At 38.4% G+C, this 17021-nt stretch overlaps 1 protein-coding gene across 2 annotated transcripts in view; it reads right to left on the minus strand.

Moving 5' to 3' along the window:
- DOCK4 (dedicator of cytokinesis 4) overlaps positions 1 to 17021 on the minus strand; it is a 482641-nt gene that overhangs the window by 271323 nt on the left and 194297 nt on the right. For both annotated transcript variants that reach the window (XM_060020742.1, XM_060020741.1), the window contains exons 2-4: positions 6330 to 6413; positions 3732 to 3772; positions 1681 to 1736 (exon numbers count right to left, since the gene is read on the minus strand). In XM_060020742.1, the coding sequence (XP_059876725.1) occupies positions 1681 to 1736; positions 3732 to 3772; positions 6330 to 6413 (181 nt within the window). The remainder of the gene's footprint in view (positions 1 to 1680; positions 1737 to 3731; positions 3773 to 6329; positions 6414 to 17021) is intronic.

A 17021-nucleotide genomic window follows, 5' to 3' on the forward strand; every position in this document is an offset into this window, starting at 1 on the left:
CCCACCCCAATACAGTTTGAGAGAGAGGACTTTCACTGGGTGAAGTGATGCTTGACGTTTTTGCTAGCATCTTCTCTTTTCTCTTCCTCGGTCAGAGTATAAGATGGGGGCTGGGTGGCCCTCTGCTCTGGAGAGTTGAGGGGATCAGGGTGGGGCTTGGGGCAAAGGCAGCAAAGAACTCTGGCTGCAGGGGGTCTGCTCAAGCGGACTCTTTAAGGGACAGGGTAGAAACCCTGGGTTTCAACATTGCCTAGACCAGATCACTAGGGCAGAAAGGTCAGAACGAAGAGTAAGCATGTGTTTTCTGGAGTGTCCCTTGGTTTACTTGAAGGGAGGTGGATAGAGCCTGGTGGAAGAATTCCAAAAGGATTAATAACTCTGCTTGACTCACTTCTGGTGGATTATAACTGCACAACATTTCTGACGGACACACATTTTTTAAAAGAGTAATAGTGGTAATTATTAGTATTAGAAATATGTTTTTAATCTACTGTTTTAAATAATTACTACTACTATCAAAATAATAATAATAATACTGCTTAAAGTAACTGACATATATAAGACATATAACATAAGGATCTCCTAGACTCTTTAAGTTTTATCCACATACTCAAAGTAGTTATACCATATACTCTCAGCCATCTGAAGAAATTATTTCACTGAGCTAAGATTTAATACTCTACCTTTATAGAGAGTGGATATAAGAATCACCCATTTGAATAGCCTCCATGGAACTTTTCCGGTAAAAATAAAGTTTGAAGATATAATTTAATATGGTTTAAAATGTGCTTTAATAATTTAATAAATTCCTATTTTTTGCTATTTGATGAATAATGAAATTTTTATGGTACAACCTGCATTGTTTCTTTTGTCATAAAATGAAAATTATTCAGTGATCCAATGCATATTCCTTGTGACATTGGCAGCAAATATTTGGATTCACTTAAAATGAATAATCTGCTTATGTTAACCACTTAAATAAGCAAGTGCTACTCTTTCATTCTGTGATATTGTATTTGAATAATCTTTTATCATAACAGCTGTTTTAAGTCCTTTTGGACACAGACTGGGAAAAACTTTTCAAATATATCAGAAATCCTAAGTGATCAATGAGCTCAATCAAACAAACAGCACAGAAATGATGTTCTCTGAAGCAGAATAGCGGCTTTGTGAAATGGTCACACAAGGATATGGTATTAACCCCAAACAGGAAAATAATGGCAGACTTGGCTGCTTATAATTCAGTAGTGAATCTAAGAAATTCCTGGGGTTGAGACATGACTCAGCATTTGATGGGTGTGACTGCCATGCTTCCCTACACAGCAGGAAACCAGGAAAAACCAACTCTTTTTGCTTAAAGCAGAAACTAACACACCATTGTAAAGCAATTATACTCCAATAAAGATGTTAAAAAAAAAAAAAAGGTTAGGCCCATTCCATGATTTCTGGACAATGAGAGACCTCCAGAGCCCTAGATCCTACTGTTGTCCAACACACAGACGTGGTTCTTGAATTTTCTCCGCCAACTGCCTTAGTGTAATCTGTCTTTATCAAACAACACAGACAATGGCATGCTTTTCTATAGTTCATTTTTCAAGACAATTACTAAGTCTTCAAATTCCAAAATAAGTAATGGTTCTATGAAAAATCCTTCAACTATTAATAAAATTCATTTCTTACCCTTTGTTCTTTACACATGCATTTTTCAAGTGAACGTAGCTGGAAGGAAATATACCCTGGAAGAGAAAACATGCAGGTTATGGTTCTAGCTGTGTATTACAGCAGAGTTAGTTTTGTAAGTCATATGTATAAAATATAGCCACACGACCATAACAATACTAGGAAGAAGGAATCTCTAACATATTCTTTAGGCTAAATCTATTGTAGCTTAGACCCATTCATTTTATTTTCTACTACTTACCAGTGTACAAATTTAGAGATACTTTAAAATAAATATAATCAAAAAATTAAATCCCACTCAAAAGTATATTCTTTATAAAACAGAAAATTTTTATATTTTCAAGAATTCTATATAGAAAGCATGTTGAATAAGAATTTTTTTTTAATACTCCAGTATTGAAAGAAGGGGGTTTTTGTTTGTTTGTTTTTGTTGTAGTTCTTTTTCTTCTCTCCAAAAATACTCATGTGTCTATTTAAAAATATATACTAAAAAATACCACTATGAATCTGGAAACAATCTGTGTATTACATGTTAGGGAAGATCTTTGATGAAAACATAGCAGCAATTAATCACCAGACTGCCATTTTGACGGAATAAAAATTAAACAAAAGAAGCCACGCTAGCTTAAAGCCTTTTATTGTAGGGAAAAGCTAGGGCAAGGAAATTATTCCTTTGTTCTAAATGAGAAATTGAAAAAAACATTAAAAAGAAGAGCATCAATTTTATTATCCATTAAACAACAATATTCTCTCAATGATTTTTTAGGTACAATTAAATGACAAATTCAATTAAATATTTAGGAAAACAAATGTCATTTGAATACATTATCACCACTGTGGATCTAAGGATAATATAAAATTTAACTAGCAAGTTCTGTAATATACAACAGTAGTAAATAGGTATATAGGTTAAAAAAATAACTTTTTTTTTCCTTTGGAATTTAAATTTACCTTAATATGGTAGGAATAACAAATAGAGTAATTATAGTAATTAACAAGAAAAAGTCAGAACTTGAGGTTCAAAGGGTAACAGAAGTAACAAACCATAACATATTTTTTCTCAAGCATGTACTAAATGAAAAATTAAATACTGAAGCTACATTTGCATGTGCCTGCAGATGTCCAAAAATAACTTTAAATGAGGGTAAAAGTACCAGGCTCTCCTTTAGAATGGCCTAAAATAAATGAAATAAAGTAATAAACACAGTTGGATGATCCGGAAAAAAGGTATATTTAAGCAGAAAGGCAGACAAAAGAGTTTAGACTGCTTATATTAGACTTTGGTAATGAGAAATGATACAATTTCTTATCTACAATCCTAGTAAAACCAGAATTAAACCGAAAAATGAACATGACATGTAAAAAAATATTAGAGAAATGTGGGTAGCATGGGTAGATTAGAACAAAGTATTAGAAAAAATATAGATATTAGCGAGGATTAGTGTCAAAATCATAAACTACATAAATGAAAGGTAAAAGAAAAATCATATTACTTCCTACTATAATTCCTTAGGATTTATATAAATATATAAAGGATAATGAGCCTTAGTTTTTGTCTGTAATGGTAAGAAAGATGGACTCTTTATATGATTTTCCCACATTTCAGCTCCTCAAATCCAAAGGGACTCTTAACATACCCTACAATAAACCTGTTTCTCCACACCAACTTTTTACAAATCATACCACAGAAAACTTAAAGATTAAATACCTCTATTCAGTGTTTCTTTTGGAATATATATATTTCCGCTGCCTGAATTTTACTTTCACTCTCTGTGAAACTAACACTTCAAAACGATTTTTTTATATATATAGTAAGCCTATTAAGGTCTTCTCAGTATAAATTTCAAGAGCTACATAGGATTATCATTTGAATAGCATGTCTTAACTATAATCCAAGTTCAAAAGAATTTCCAAAATTATGAAAATCTGTATTGCCATTTAGTATTTCAACTAAGAGTCCCAACTGTAATTTCAATTGCATAATGAAATAAAGAAAAATAACTGTCTTTCTTAAAAATCCCATAATTATGGTTAAAAGCAATAATTTTTACCTTGATATTTGGGTTTTTTAAGGCAAATCCTCTGTACCAGCCTGTGGAGAAATAATCATGGTCATATTTCAATAAATCATTACAATACTTTGAAGAAACGATTAGAAATCAATCTGTCCTTTACTGATGGAATTTTACCCTACATATAAATATTCTAGGTATAAACATAATGGGGGTTGGGACTAGGCTCGACTAACAGTCAAGTGACTACTAGTTTAAGTCTTCTATTAATAAAATCATTTACAAATTGTATTGGAAACGTACATGAAAAATAGAAGCATGCATAACGGAAATAAAGGCTTTGGAATCAGAGTATTGCGCTTAAATTCTGGCTTTGCTACTTATTAGCTGTTGAATCTTGGGCAAATTAATCGACCTCTCTGAGCTTAGTTTCACTTCATTTTATAAAACGCTACACTACATCCCAGGGAAATTCAAAAATCTACACAAGATTTAACACAGTTCCAAATTCTCTTTGCCTGACTACAAAGCCCAGACTCTACCATCAAAGCATAGTGCTCAGCCAGCAGTTCTGTAGTGAATTCACACATTTCTTCAGCTTACTGTCTTGGGTTAGGATCAGTCTGATAGCCTAAGAAGAGTGAAGCCAAGTCTCATCTACTAAGAGAACTAATGGCACTCTTTCATCCACACATAGTTTTTATTCTGTAGAATGCCTATTACTTAATCTCCAAGGAACTCTGAATCAATTTTACGGCACTATCCTTAATGGGGAACATATCTTTTTATAGTTTAAAACAATTACAGGGTGTGTATATATATATATACATATATAGATAGATACATACATACATATATTTATATGGTTAATATATAGCCCCCTATAAATGTATTATTTTCAATTTATTTTTTCTTCAAGAACAAAAACCATTTTGCTTATTGGTAAGAAATTATTTTTATCATGTAACAAATGTTCTATGGAATTGAATCTTTTTTTGATTAATTGAACTTTTAGAAAGAAGTATTTGAGATTTGCATTTAAATATTTTTGTTCCTCATAAGTTTTCTCAAAAGAATATATTGTAAAACATCATTTTGAAATCAATCTGGAGAAAACAGAATAAATTGAGAAATGGAATCTCTATAATGTCAGGGTTTACTATATCCCTTAAAGACATCCATCCAAGAAATATAGCCATTCTTAAACAACTATTTTAACAGAAACCAAAACTTTTTGATAATTGCAGATACGTCATAGAGAGGTCTCTGTCCAACTACAGCATACAGAAAGGTTTTCAGGTTATAAAACAGCTCCCAGGGGCTTCCCTGGTGGCGCAGTGGTTGAGAATCTGCCTGCCAATGCAGGGGACACGGGTTTAAGCCCTGGTCTGGGAAGGTCCCACATGCCGCGGAGCAACTAGGCCCGTGAGCCACAACTACTGAGCCTGCGCGTCTGGACCTGTGCTCCGCGACAAGAGAGGCCGCGATAGTGAGAGGCCTGCGCACCGCAATGAAGAGTGGCCCCCGCTCGCTGCAACTAGAGAGAGCTCTTGCACAGAAACAAAGACCCAACACAGCCAAAAATAAATAAATAAATAAATAAATAAATAAATAAACCGAAAATACAGCTCCTATAGTTGTGAAGCCCATTTTCACCAATTCAAAACAGACTTTATATTTATCTGTAAAGAAAATAGAAACAAAATATATCTGGCAATGACAGAGAAAAACTTTATTTTTATTAGTTACATTGGACAAAATAAATGTCCATGTATCACCACAATTTAATAACAGGCTCTAACTAAAAGTAATAGTTCTATTTGGGAGAACACAATTTTGCCAATAATGAACCTTGATATGATAGAATCTTACCATATTATAAATTCCTAATAAGGACAATATATTAAGATGAAAAACAGTTATCTTTGGATATACTGATAGGACTTTACAATGTGGCCATTTTGATAAGAAAAAAAGAGTAGTCATTTCATCTGGGATCTTTTTAAGGACTAGAGTTTAAGGATGTTTTGTTGACCAGGAATAGAAGCATTTGAGAACGTACATATTAGGTCGATTGAATGAGATACCTGTTACATAAATTAATCATACAAGTTCATTTAACTTTTCAAATGCAGTGAATAACTTCAGCCCAGATTTGAGGGAGGTGAGGAGATGGCTGTAGGACTAGAGCAGAGTTGGCCTGGGCAGGAGTCCCACCTGGAGGCATCTGGTTACCCAACCTGGGGTAAGGCATTTCTGCTCTAGACCTCTTTCTTTCTGTCCTGGGGAACCCACCAGACTCTTGACATTCTAAGAAAGGCCTTCTTGTTTGGCCCCAAGTCATGAACTCTCACAAATTCAATAGTCTCAATTGCTTTCTATGTTGGCATCTAGTGAATATAAGTAAATAATATTAGGAAAAAATACAATCAGCTTAAAAATACCGAATAATGCTTTCCCATAAGCCAAACATTCAATATGCAAGAAAAAAGTTTTGTTAAAAATGGTTCACTGTGACTACTGGGGAAATTCCAGGGATTGATAGAAGTATGGAAACAATCTGTAAACTTTATGAACTGTCCAGTGTTGCAGGAGATTGTTTATACAACCTCAAACAATCAACACTAGTCTACTTACCATCACACTTCTCCAGGATCTGAACTGTATCTCCAATTTCCAATGACAGGCCATACGGGACAGTTCCTCGAAAACTGGCAATAACTGTAAGAAATGACATAGATTATATGGAGATGATCATCATATCAGTTATAGCCAGTTATACTGCTTACTATTAAATGTTATTGACTAGGAAAAATGAATGTGAGTAGGAAATACACATTGATAGCTAGAGCCGGCTGTCATATCCTAATTTGACAGATTCTTGAAGAAAGTCAATCTTTAAGTTTACATAATTCGCCAACTTCTTGGTCGAATAAGTGTTATTAATACAAATTTCAAAGATGTGGAATTGGGCTTCCCTGGTGGCGCAGTGGTTGAGAGTCCGCCTGCCGATGCAGGGGACACAGGTTCGTGCCCTGGTCCGGGAAGTTCCCACATGCTGCGGAGCAGCTGGGCCCGTGAGCTATGGCCGCTGAGCCTGCACGTCCAGAGCCTGTGCTCCGCAACGGGACAGGCCACAACAGTGAGAGGCCTGCGTACCGCAAAAAAATAAATAAAAAAAAAAAAAGTAAGGAATATATTTCTTACTTATTAATAAGCTTGGTTTACCTTTCTGGTATGCTGTTTGCAGGATATTTCTTTTCCAGAAAGTCCTCAAGAGAAGGGACTGCACCTATTTGCTCATTAATATGTCCCCAGGGCCTAGCCCAGTATGTGGCATTAAAGCAGTCTTCTGCTTCTGTAGTAAGCAATGGTGATGCCTGGACCTCTCCCCTGGGTCTAAACACACGGCCACCGTGACAGTTCCCACATGCCTCAGCTCTCAGACCATTTGGAATTGAGGGGAGTCACCATTTAGCCTTAACCTAATGGTTACAGATTGATTGGTTTCTGAAACATTTCACAGGGCTGGACAGGACTAGGATAACAGAGAGAAAGAGTGCACAGATTAACCATCCCTAGGTGATTTGAGTGGTTAAGGGAGAATAAAAGCACAGTGATTCTCCCCGGGAAAGTAACACTTGAGTCATAAAGGAGACAAGGATAGAAAATTTTAAAAATGTACCTCAACACACGAAAAGAGAAAGAGACATCTCCTGTTAAATACTATACACGCTGAAACCACCTTGCAATTCACATCCAAAAAAATGATAGTAAATGCTTTGACTGCATGACTTTTAAAAGCCCAAAATTTTGGAAGTGAATTTTATAATTCTCTTTCAGATGGTGAGACTTAGATACAACTCCAATCCCCAAAATAAATTATTGTTATTGCTATGAATGTGTTTTAAAAGCCTGAAGGAATACATGAACCTGTCAATAAATGAAAACATGCCAATAAGTAATGGGCTTTCAGAGAAGTCTAAAGCTGTTTTACGATCTCAAAACAAAATTAGCGGTAGCAGTCGAAACACAGGACAGAAAACATAACCTAAAGTACATGAGATAGGCAAAAATAACTACATAGTAACCAAGTTAGAACGTTTTAGATAAGCACTAGTTCATGATGTCATTTTCTAACTATAACCATAAATACCCTATGACCTCATGTTGATGTCCTAGAAGACATGTCTGCTTGAAAAATAATCAAAGGTCTGTATATCTTGACAGATTACTTCAAATAATAATTCAGAGACCTCTTCTTATAAGGGATCAACAACTGAATAGACAGCAGATTGAGTACAATTTAAAAGACTCCAAAGCAAGCTTGTACCCAGAATTGCCTGTCTACACTCATGAAGTTACCTTAATCTCTCACAACCCTAGTGTCTCAACCCTGCACTACTGATGCTTCTATGAGAGGTCTATGTGTACGGGCACCCAACCCAGCTCTGTGTACAGCTCTTACCACTCACAAATGCTACTGTAACTCCCAAGGCTGCCATGACTACGTCCCCTACTGCTGGTCGCTCTGCCCTACCCCTCATCGCCTTCTTGAACATGGCAGTACCATTCACGAATTCCATTTCTTCACCATCCCTTCATGCCTCGGCCCTTCACTTCACTGTGTTCTGAAACTGCTCTGTTCCCTAACTGTGACCACATTCATATTGCCTTTCAGGAGTCTATCTTCTTTTGAATCTTCTACTGCTTCTCTCATACCCTCCAGCCTTCTTCTGTAGACCTTCTTTCCCTAACCCTCTTCTTAAATGTTGCTGTCAAAAAGGCTGGGTGTAGGAAAATAACATCAAACTTGGCATCATGAGACGTGGGTTTGAACCCAGATCTGACCATTTATTAGCTGTGTGACTTTGGTCAATATACCAACCTCTCAGAATCTCCATTACCTCATGAGGAAAATGCGGGTAACAATGAAGAAACTGCAAAAGGTAGTGGAGGATTAAATAAGGCACCTATCAGAAATAATTTACCACACTGTCTGGTATACTCTAGCTATTTAAAAATATCTCAATTGTAAAACTATACTTTTTTTCCTTCAATCCATATACATTCTTCCTATTTGGAGAACGTGCTAAGACTTCCAGAATCACCTGTCGCTATATGACTTGCCAAGTCTCTCTCCAGTCCTGATCTGTGGCCTCAGCAGCTGACACAAACTTCCAACTTGCATATCTCTATTTAGAGGTCTAAGCACCTAAAACTTAGCATGGCTTCAACTGAATTCATTATCTCCCCTCCTCCTCCAGCCAAATCTAAGCAATTTTCTCTCTCCCAATCACCCACTCTAAAATGTTAGTCTTCTGCTGTAAGTCCTGCTTTCTCTCGCTATTCCTAGGTGAATTTCTCTGCATCACTCCAAAGGGCCGCTGGAAAGCCTTCCCGGAAGGCTCCCTGTCTCCACGGTTGTCCTTCCTCAACACAGCATCTATGAGACCACCAGAGGCCCCTTTGATTCTGTCACACCTGTACTTAAATGCTTTTTGGATATGTGGCATCAGGAAAATTTTATTAGGTTCAATTTCTTTTCTTTAAAGGAAAAGGTAATAAGACATATCATGCCATATCAGACAACAGTTTGATGGGGTTGTTTTCCTTTTATTTCATGCCACCATTTAGCTGATACAATCCTTACATGTCTCCAAGCCAGATCCTCGTTCATTGCCCCCAATTCTGTCGAATGGTAGCACTGTGTCCAATGACTCTACAAGCCAGAAACCCAGGAGTCATTCACATGCCCCCGACCCACATAGCCAGTCCAAGACCCACATCACAATGGCCTTATCTCTTTGATATCTCCCAAAGCCATCTTCTTCTCAACTTCTCCACTCCCACCACTGCCCTAGCTTCGTTATCACCTCTTGCCTGGCCTTCTCTAGCAGTCTCCTTATAGGGTTGTGCCCATATACTCAGGTTCCTCTCCAATCCATTTCTCACACAGCAGTTAGAGAGGTCTTTTCAAAATTCACATTTGATGATGTCATCATCCTCATAAATATATCAAAGCTCTGAGAATAATAGAAAAAATCAGTACTACAGCCTGTAAGGTCCTGCCCTTTTCTGGTTTCATCCTGTACTTCTCAACCCTGACTTTCTATACTCTGGTCACAAAGACCTTCCTTGTTATACTCCCTCCCACACAGGACTTTGCCCATGATCGACCCTTTGCAAGGAATACTCTTCCTTTCCCTCCCCACCAAGTTAAGCTGTAGTCACCCTACAGATGTCGGTTCACTGGTCACTTCTCAGAGTAGCTTTCCTCGACACACATCCCCTCACCCCAACTGCACACTCTCATAGCACCATATACCACTCAACCATCCCCTCTTATTTGTGCAAGTTTTTGAATGATGTCTCCTGCAACAGACTGTAAGTTCCATGGATATAAGGACGAGGTTAGTTCTGGGTCCCAATTGTCTACCTAATTCAGTTCAGAGCCTGGCACACAAACTGAACTCGGTAAATAATCGCTGAGGGGATGAATGAGGGCAGAGCCATTACTGTTACGTGTTCTGGTCTTAGGCAGTCAGGTTCCTTTATTATGGGCAATTCTATGTTAAGAGGGTGCTCAAAATTCTAAGAACCAAACTATATTACCTGTGAAAACTCATTCTTTCATAGGAGCTGTTTAAAACTGGGATGACAGGTTGTCTGGGTCATAACAGTGTATCACCTCATTTCTTACCCAAGAAGCCTACGTGGGTGAATCCTGACTTCACTCTTCAGCTATATCATATTTGATAACTATTAAAGGCAAGCTATTAAGTTCTTCAGTCTCACTGGGCTTCAGATGGCTCCTCTATAAAACAAAGGAGCTAGACAAGGTGAACTGAAAGGTCCCTGCCAGCCTGCAATTCTGAGAGTCTGGAAGAGGCCCTTCAGCTCAGCACTACAGAGCATGATATATAACTGAAGCACTCTGTCCCCAGACCAGCCTTGCTTTGGTTTTAGTCACTGCCTGAGTTCTGAAAGAATGGACATCTGTCCCCACCTGCAACAGCCATCTGATGAAGTAGAGGGAAAGCCTGTTCTCAGTATCTCCTACAAAGTCCTTTACCACTGCTCTCCTGCTACCTTTCCAGGCTCCCATCCCAGCTACCTCTCCACACACTGCCCTCCACACTGTCATACCTAAATTCTCATCAAGTTCTTTCATGCAGGCCTCAGTGCCTTTATACATATTATCCCCTTTGCGGGAGTTGCATTCCCCAGCCCTTCTACACTGGATACTGCAAAGTAGCCTTAGTTTTAGGTCTAGCTCCAAGGTTAGCCCTTTCAATTTCCTACTTCCTTTTCCCCATCCTTGGGCCCAAATGGAATCATTTACTCTTTCATCTGTGCTCCAAGGGCGCTCTGACCACACCTTAAATAGGGCAAGGTATCACATACTATTTAGCACTTTATTTATCTGTGTCTTTCTACTTGAGAACTTGAACTATTTTTTCTTTCTTTTTTTATTGACATATAGTACTAAGTTTAAGGTGTACAGCAATAATGATTTGACTTACATGCATCATGAAATGAGTATCACAGTAAGTTTAGTGAACATCCATCATCTCATATAGATACAAAAATAAAGAAATAGAAAAAAGATTTTTTTTCTTGTGATGAGAACTCTTAGGATTTAGTCTTAACATATATATATAACATATAGCCATGTTAATTATATTTATCATGTTGTACATTACATCTCTAATATTTATCTTATAAATAAGTTTGTACCTTTCACTGCCTTCATCCAGTTCCCCCTTCCACCTATGGTAACCACAAATCTCATCTCTTTTTCTATAAGTTTGTTTTTTTGTTTTTGAAGTATAACTGACCTACAGCACTATGTTAGTTCTTGGTGTACAACACAGTGATTCAATATTTCTATGCATTTCAAAATGATCACCACAGTAAGTCTAGTTATGATGTCACCATATATACATACCCATAGTTATTTATTTTTCTTTCTATTATGGTTTATTATAGGATATTGAATATACTTCCCTGTGCTATACAGTAGGACCTTGTTGTTTATCCATCCTATGTATAATAGTTTGCATCTGCTAGTCCCAAACTCCCAAGAGAACTTGAACTATTTTTAATTCATCTTCCATAAACCAGCATACAAATGTGTCAGTGCATGAATGGAGAATGAACACACATATGGAATGAATGAATGAAGCCACTGAAAAATGGTAGTCAGGTTTTAATGGATTCAGATTATGTCAGGGACACCTCTCATAACTTAAAACATCTAAAATAAATATTGAACTGCAGATCATATTGGAGAGTAACACTTTTTTAGGCTACAGTTCAAGGCATGACTTTGATCTTTACCTTCTAAAATGGCAAGTCATTTCCAACCTTTGAATTACACAAGTAACTCTACCTTGCAATGTATGAAAGTCATGAATGGATGGATGAATGCTATCCTCTTTAAGTTTCAGGTTATGAAAAAGAATGTTGAAAGGGGAAGGCAGTTCTAGGTAAAAGAGCAAAAGATCTGAATACATGACTGGCTCAAATTTACTAGTGGTAGTACATAATGTATCATAAAGTAAGAAAGACTGGTTTATTAAAGCAAAGATTCAAAGAAAACACAGGCATTCATGAAACCTCAATTTGCATTTCCATCAAGTGCACTTGAAGAATATGTTATGTTTAGATTCCATTTTGGATACAACTTTCCAACTAAATTCCCAAATTCTCCAAGCATTTTTGCATGAAACAAGTCCACAGTTGAAAATTCATCTTGTCCCCAGTTGTTGTAAAGTAGCTCTGTCTTTATCCAAAGGTCTTCTCATCCTACACTTTCCAGGGGCATTTCCCCACCAATAATATTTGGGTTTACTGAACATGACCACACATTGTCTTGATCCCTCGATTTTTTTTTTGTTTGTTCTCTTATAAATTGAACCACTTTAGTAGCTACAGAAAAGATCATAGAGAATGAATCATTCATAGATCTGGAAACATAAAGGTTCAATACTATTGTTTCAGTCCTAAGGATCCTGGGAGTACAGTTTTAAACAGCACATAAAAACTACTATATGGTATTGTTTTCATCTCTGCCCCTTTGCTACTATATAAAAATTTATTTGGGGGGCTTCCCTGGTGGCGCAGTGGTTGAGAGTCCGCCTGCCGATGCAGGGGACACGGGTTCGTGCCCCGGTCCGGGAAGATCCCACATGCCGCGGAGCGGCTGGGCCCGTGAGCCATGGCCGCTGAGCCTGCGCGTCCGGAGCTTGTGCTCCGCAACGGGAAAGGCCACAACAGTGAGAGGCCCGCGTACAGCAAAAAAAAAAAAACAAAAAACAAAAAACAAAAATTTATTTGGATTAACAAACATGCACGTAAACATAGCTTATACTCAAATCCTTTAAAATTGTATGTGGGGAATTCCCTGGAGGTCCAGTGGTTAGGACTCCACGCCTCTACTGCATGGGGCACGGGTTAGATCCTTGGTCAGGGAACTAAGATCCTGCAAGCCACGTGGCACGGCCAAAACAAAAACAAAAATAAAAACACTGGCTAACATTATATGTGTAAGAAAAGTGTTAAATGTATAGGATAACCATCTTGAAAATCGTATCATGAACAGCTGCCTCTTACCACTTATTGTGTTATTCGTTTATATAATATCAGTTTAGTACCTAGTGACAGTTTATTAAAAATTAAATGTCTGTGAGAAACATCCTCATATATAACTCACGAGTGTTTTCTATGAAGACGGTGGGAAAAAAAGCAAAATTGTGCTGTGAAACAGGGACTCATTTCTCAGTTTCAGAGACACAGCTTGCTCATTCAAAGAACAAATTCGTACTTTTAAACTTAGTACAGAGAAACTCAATCACAGAGTTCTATGACCTTTAAAAGCAAAAAAAGAAACAAATTATAAAAAAACTACTAGATGACAATCATGTAGCTCTACATCACAGATGATAACATATTCATCATCATGGTCAAAATAATATTTACCACGCTGCTACACACCACGATTCACGTCAAGCCTGGCAAATGCTGCCCTTGCCCTTTACGGGTTGACAATTTAAGACGAATGGAACATAATACAGGAAAAAAAAAATAATGAAATACTCTGTCCCTTGTGACACGAAGGAAGGAAACTCATTCCTCAAAGTCGGAGTTCATCTTTCTGATAAAAGGATCTCCAACTCAGGAACAGGCTGTGGTCTGAAAGGTCACTTGTGAGCTATTTACAACACAGAACACGATGCTATTATTCTCAAGCTCTGAGATTATCCCATGGAATCCCATTTAATACAAAAAATGAAACTCCTGTTTTTCACAACAGAAATGAGCTATGACTGCATGAGAATTTAAATAAACATTTCTATGTGAGTAGTTGTAAAATTCTGAAAGCTGGTACTTGAAACATGGCAGCGACAATGAGAAGGCAGTGAGAAAGCAGCGCATTGTGAAGGAACACCGTCTCTCAGAGGACATTTAAAAGTGGTCCTTCCTATGTCCACGTGCATTTCACACTGTTCTTGGCTTTGGTTGGTCATGGATGTATCTACATTTAGGTTTATCAGTTTTTATGAGTATCATTGCAGTGGGGGGGACACAAATGGAAAAAAGGGGAGAAAAAGGTAGAATTTCTGAAGGATAAGATTTTTTTCTGGATAAGAGCTGGAGGAAACAGTGAAAAGGGGAAGTGGATTAAGGAGAACTAAATTCTTTTCAGGGATTTTATTTCATAAAATAGTGAACTGTGGAAAAAGAGGACAAGGGGTCACCTCCTCTGCACATGCACAAAATTCTCTTGTAGGGAAAGATGAAATAAGGTGGGGGAAAAACAAGTTAACAGTCTTATCAAAGACACTATCCGTTTTCTAGCTGTCTGGATAGAGCTTGAGGGAGGCTGCAATAGAAGTCATCTGGAGATTTCTCTTGGTATGATCACTAGCACAGGATGGAACTCTCTTTCTCCCGTATCCCCCTCCATCTTGCCCCTCATGAGATGAAGTTAAGAGCAAAGTGTCATTTCTAACTTGAAGGGACTCCCAGCTGGTCATCAGTATGACGGTAGGGCCATGGGAGCAGGCTGTCCAGAAAGACTGAAAAAAAGAAATTCAAAGGAAACGTGTGAGGGGGAGATGGGGTGCTAGCTCCTGAACACTGCTTTGATGCTGAAAATGAACTCAGTAGGAAAATCAAAGAAACGCTTGCTAGGCTCCATCTTCTCTGTCCCTTGGACTTGCCATGCATTTGAGATCAGCCTCCATTCTGGTAACTGTCTATGCAGGTCTCACACAACTTGCATGCACGCCTGAGAGGCAGACATATGCACGTCTACAAATAGGACCCCATTCTTATGCCACAGGTACGGTCAGGCCTTGAGACAGGCCACAGGACTCTCTCCGGCCCTAAGTGACTTTGAAAAATCAGAAGCACACTGAATAAAATGTATTCATTTTCTGACATTTTCCAAGTACCACCTTGAAAATACACTGCTGTCCTTGACTGTTAAGAGGACATTTCTACCAACTGCAGAACTTCACTCTGCTTGAACCACTGCCCTTTGGACTCGAGGTAAACGTAAAGGACAGTGGTGGGTGCTGCCACAGCAACACCCCTCTTCAGAAATGGATGACTTATTTTCCCAGCTGCCGAGGGCATTAGGGCATGCAGCCAAGGGGCAGCCTTCTGGGGTTGCCTCAGCTGAAGAGAGCTGTTTTGCCCAAGGCCATGTCCTCTTCCCAGGGTAGCCTGCACCCAGTGACTAGGAGGGCCAGGCCCTCCTGCCACAACTTGGTACAATTCTGAAGGGCCACTCCAGCTGAAGTGATGACTGCCGTCACTGGGCCGGCATCACAGGTCATCTATTCCCTCTCTCCAGTTCTGCTTCTCCTCCCTCCCTGCCATCGGTGTGACAGCCAAGAACATTCACTGATAAACATCCTGCAAGCTAACCTCCATCTCAGAGTCTGCTTTCTGGAGAGCCAAACCTGCTCCAAGCTTACGACGTCACCCATTCAGAATCGACTTCTTGCCAGATGCATTTTCAAGGGAGAAGGAGAGTAGCATGACTACAGTACTATCTCGTGGTTTTAGTAAGTTCTTTATGTATTATTTCTAATCTTCTACGATGTAGGTGTTTCTATTCCCACCTTAGAGATAGAGAAAAAGAAGAGGAAAGAGGCAAACAAGGGAATGAATGAACATCAAGAGGGAATTGTTCCCCATTAAGATTTATTTGAAGACATTGTCACTGCCGCAGTAAATGAACACGTTTTATTCCCCAAAGAGTCATAAACATACTCTTCCCCTTGGTTTTAATGTTACAAATGCAAAGACACGTTCCTAAGTGGCTAAAGGTCAAACAGTAAAACTCTGAACTGATGACTGCATCCACCCATCAGTACTTTTAAAAACAACTTAATATGATCGAAAAGGTTATGGTTTTGGCCAACTGCCAGTCAGGAGGAGCATCTTGGAAAAGACAAGAGTTTAAACAATTATCTCAGAAGTATCCCAGCACTTAGGAAAGGGAGATAATATTAAGAGCTCACAGCCCATTCCCGCTTTTTTTTCAAAAATTTTTTTGGCTGTGTAGCATGTGGGATCTTAGTTCCCAACCAGGGGCTGCATGTGCACCCCCTTCACTGGAAGCACAGATCGCCAGGGAGGTCTTAACCACTGGACGGCCAGGGAGGTCCTCTAGGGAGACAAATACTGAACAGGGCGATGGAGGCCCGGGGCTTAGCTCCACCACTTACGAACCATATAGTCTTTGGGCCTCTACTGTTTGCAGGCAGGATGACATGACCTGCCTGGCCTACCTCACAGAAATGTCATGAGGATCAAATAAATGTATGAGAACTGGATTTGTAAGCCTATAAATGTAAGTAAATATAGGATATTATTTTTCCATCATCACTGCTAACTGGAAGCTTGGAGACTAGATCTGAATCTGTCATGGGTAAAAATAAGGTTTCTGTGTACAATTGCATAAATCAAAAACCCTTGCTCTGTTCTGTTATTACAGATTCTTGGAAATCATTATTAACAAGTTAAACTTAGAAAGATTCAGGTTCAACCGCTCCAGAGGGGTAAAAGGCTGACACTATTGTTTTTTCTAACAAAACGGGAAAAAAATCTTTGGCAAATGAGACAGATAAAAAAAAACAGTAACAGAGTTAAGAGAGATTTTCCTAAAATGCTAAGGCAGAGATAGGAAGGGAAGGAGATTCAGCTTTTAATACTCCCTCTGCCAAACAGCGCAATATTTGTCCAAGAGATACTAGACAGCATCGGGAGGAAAAATTACAACACAGACTTCATGTCACAAAGTGGAATGAA

This window comes from Delphinus delphis, chromosome 9, assembly GCF_949987515.2.
Source record: "Delphinus delphis chromosome 9, mDelDel1.2, whole genome shotgun sequence".
In the NCBI taxonomy this organism is placed as follows: domain Eukaryota; kingdom Metazoa; phylum Chordata; class Mammalia; order Artiodactyla; family Delphinidae; genus Delphinus; species Delphinus delphis.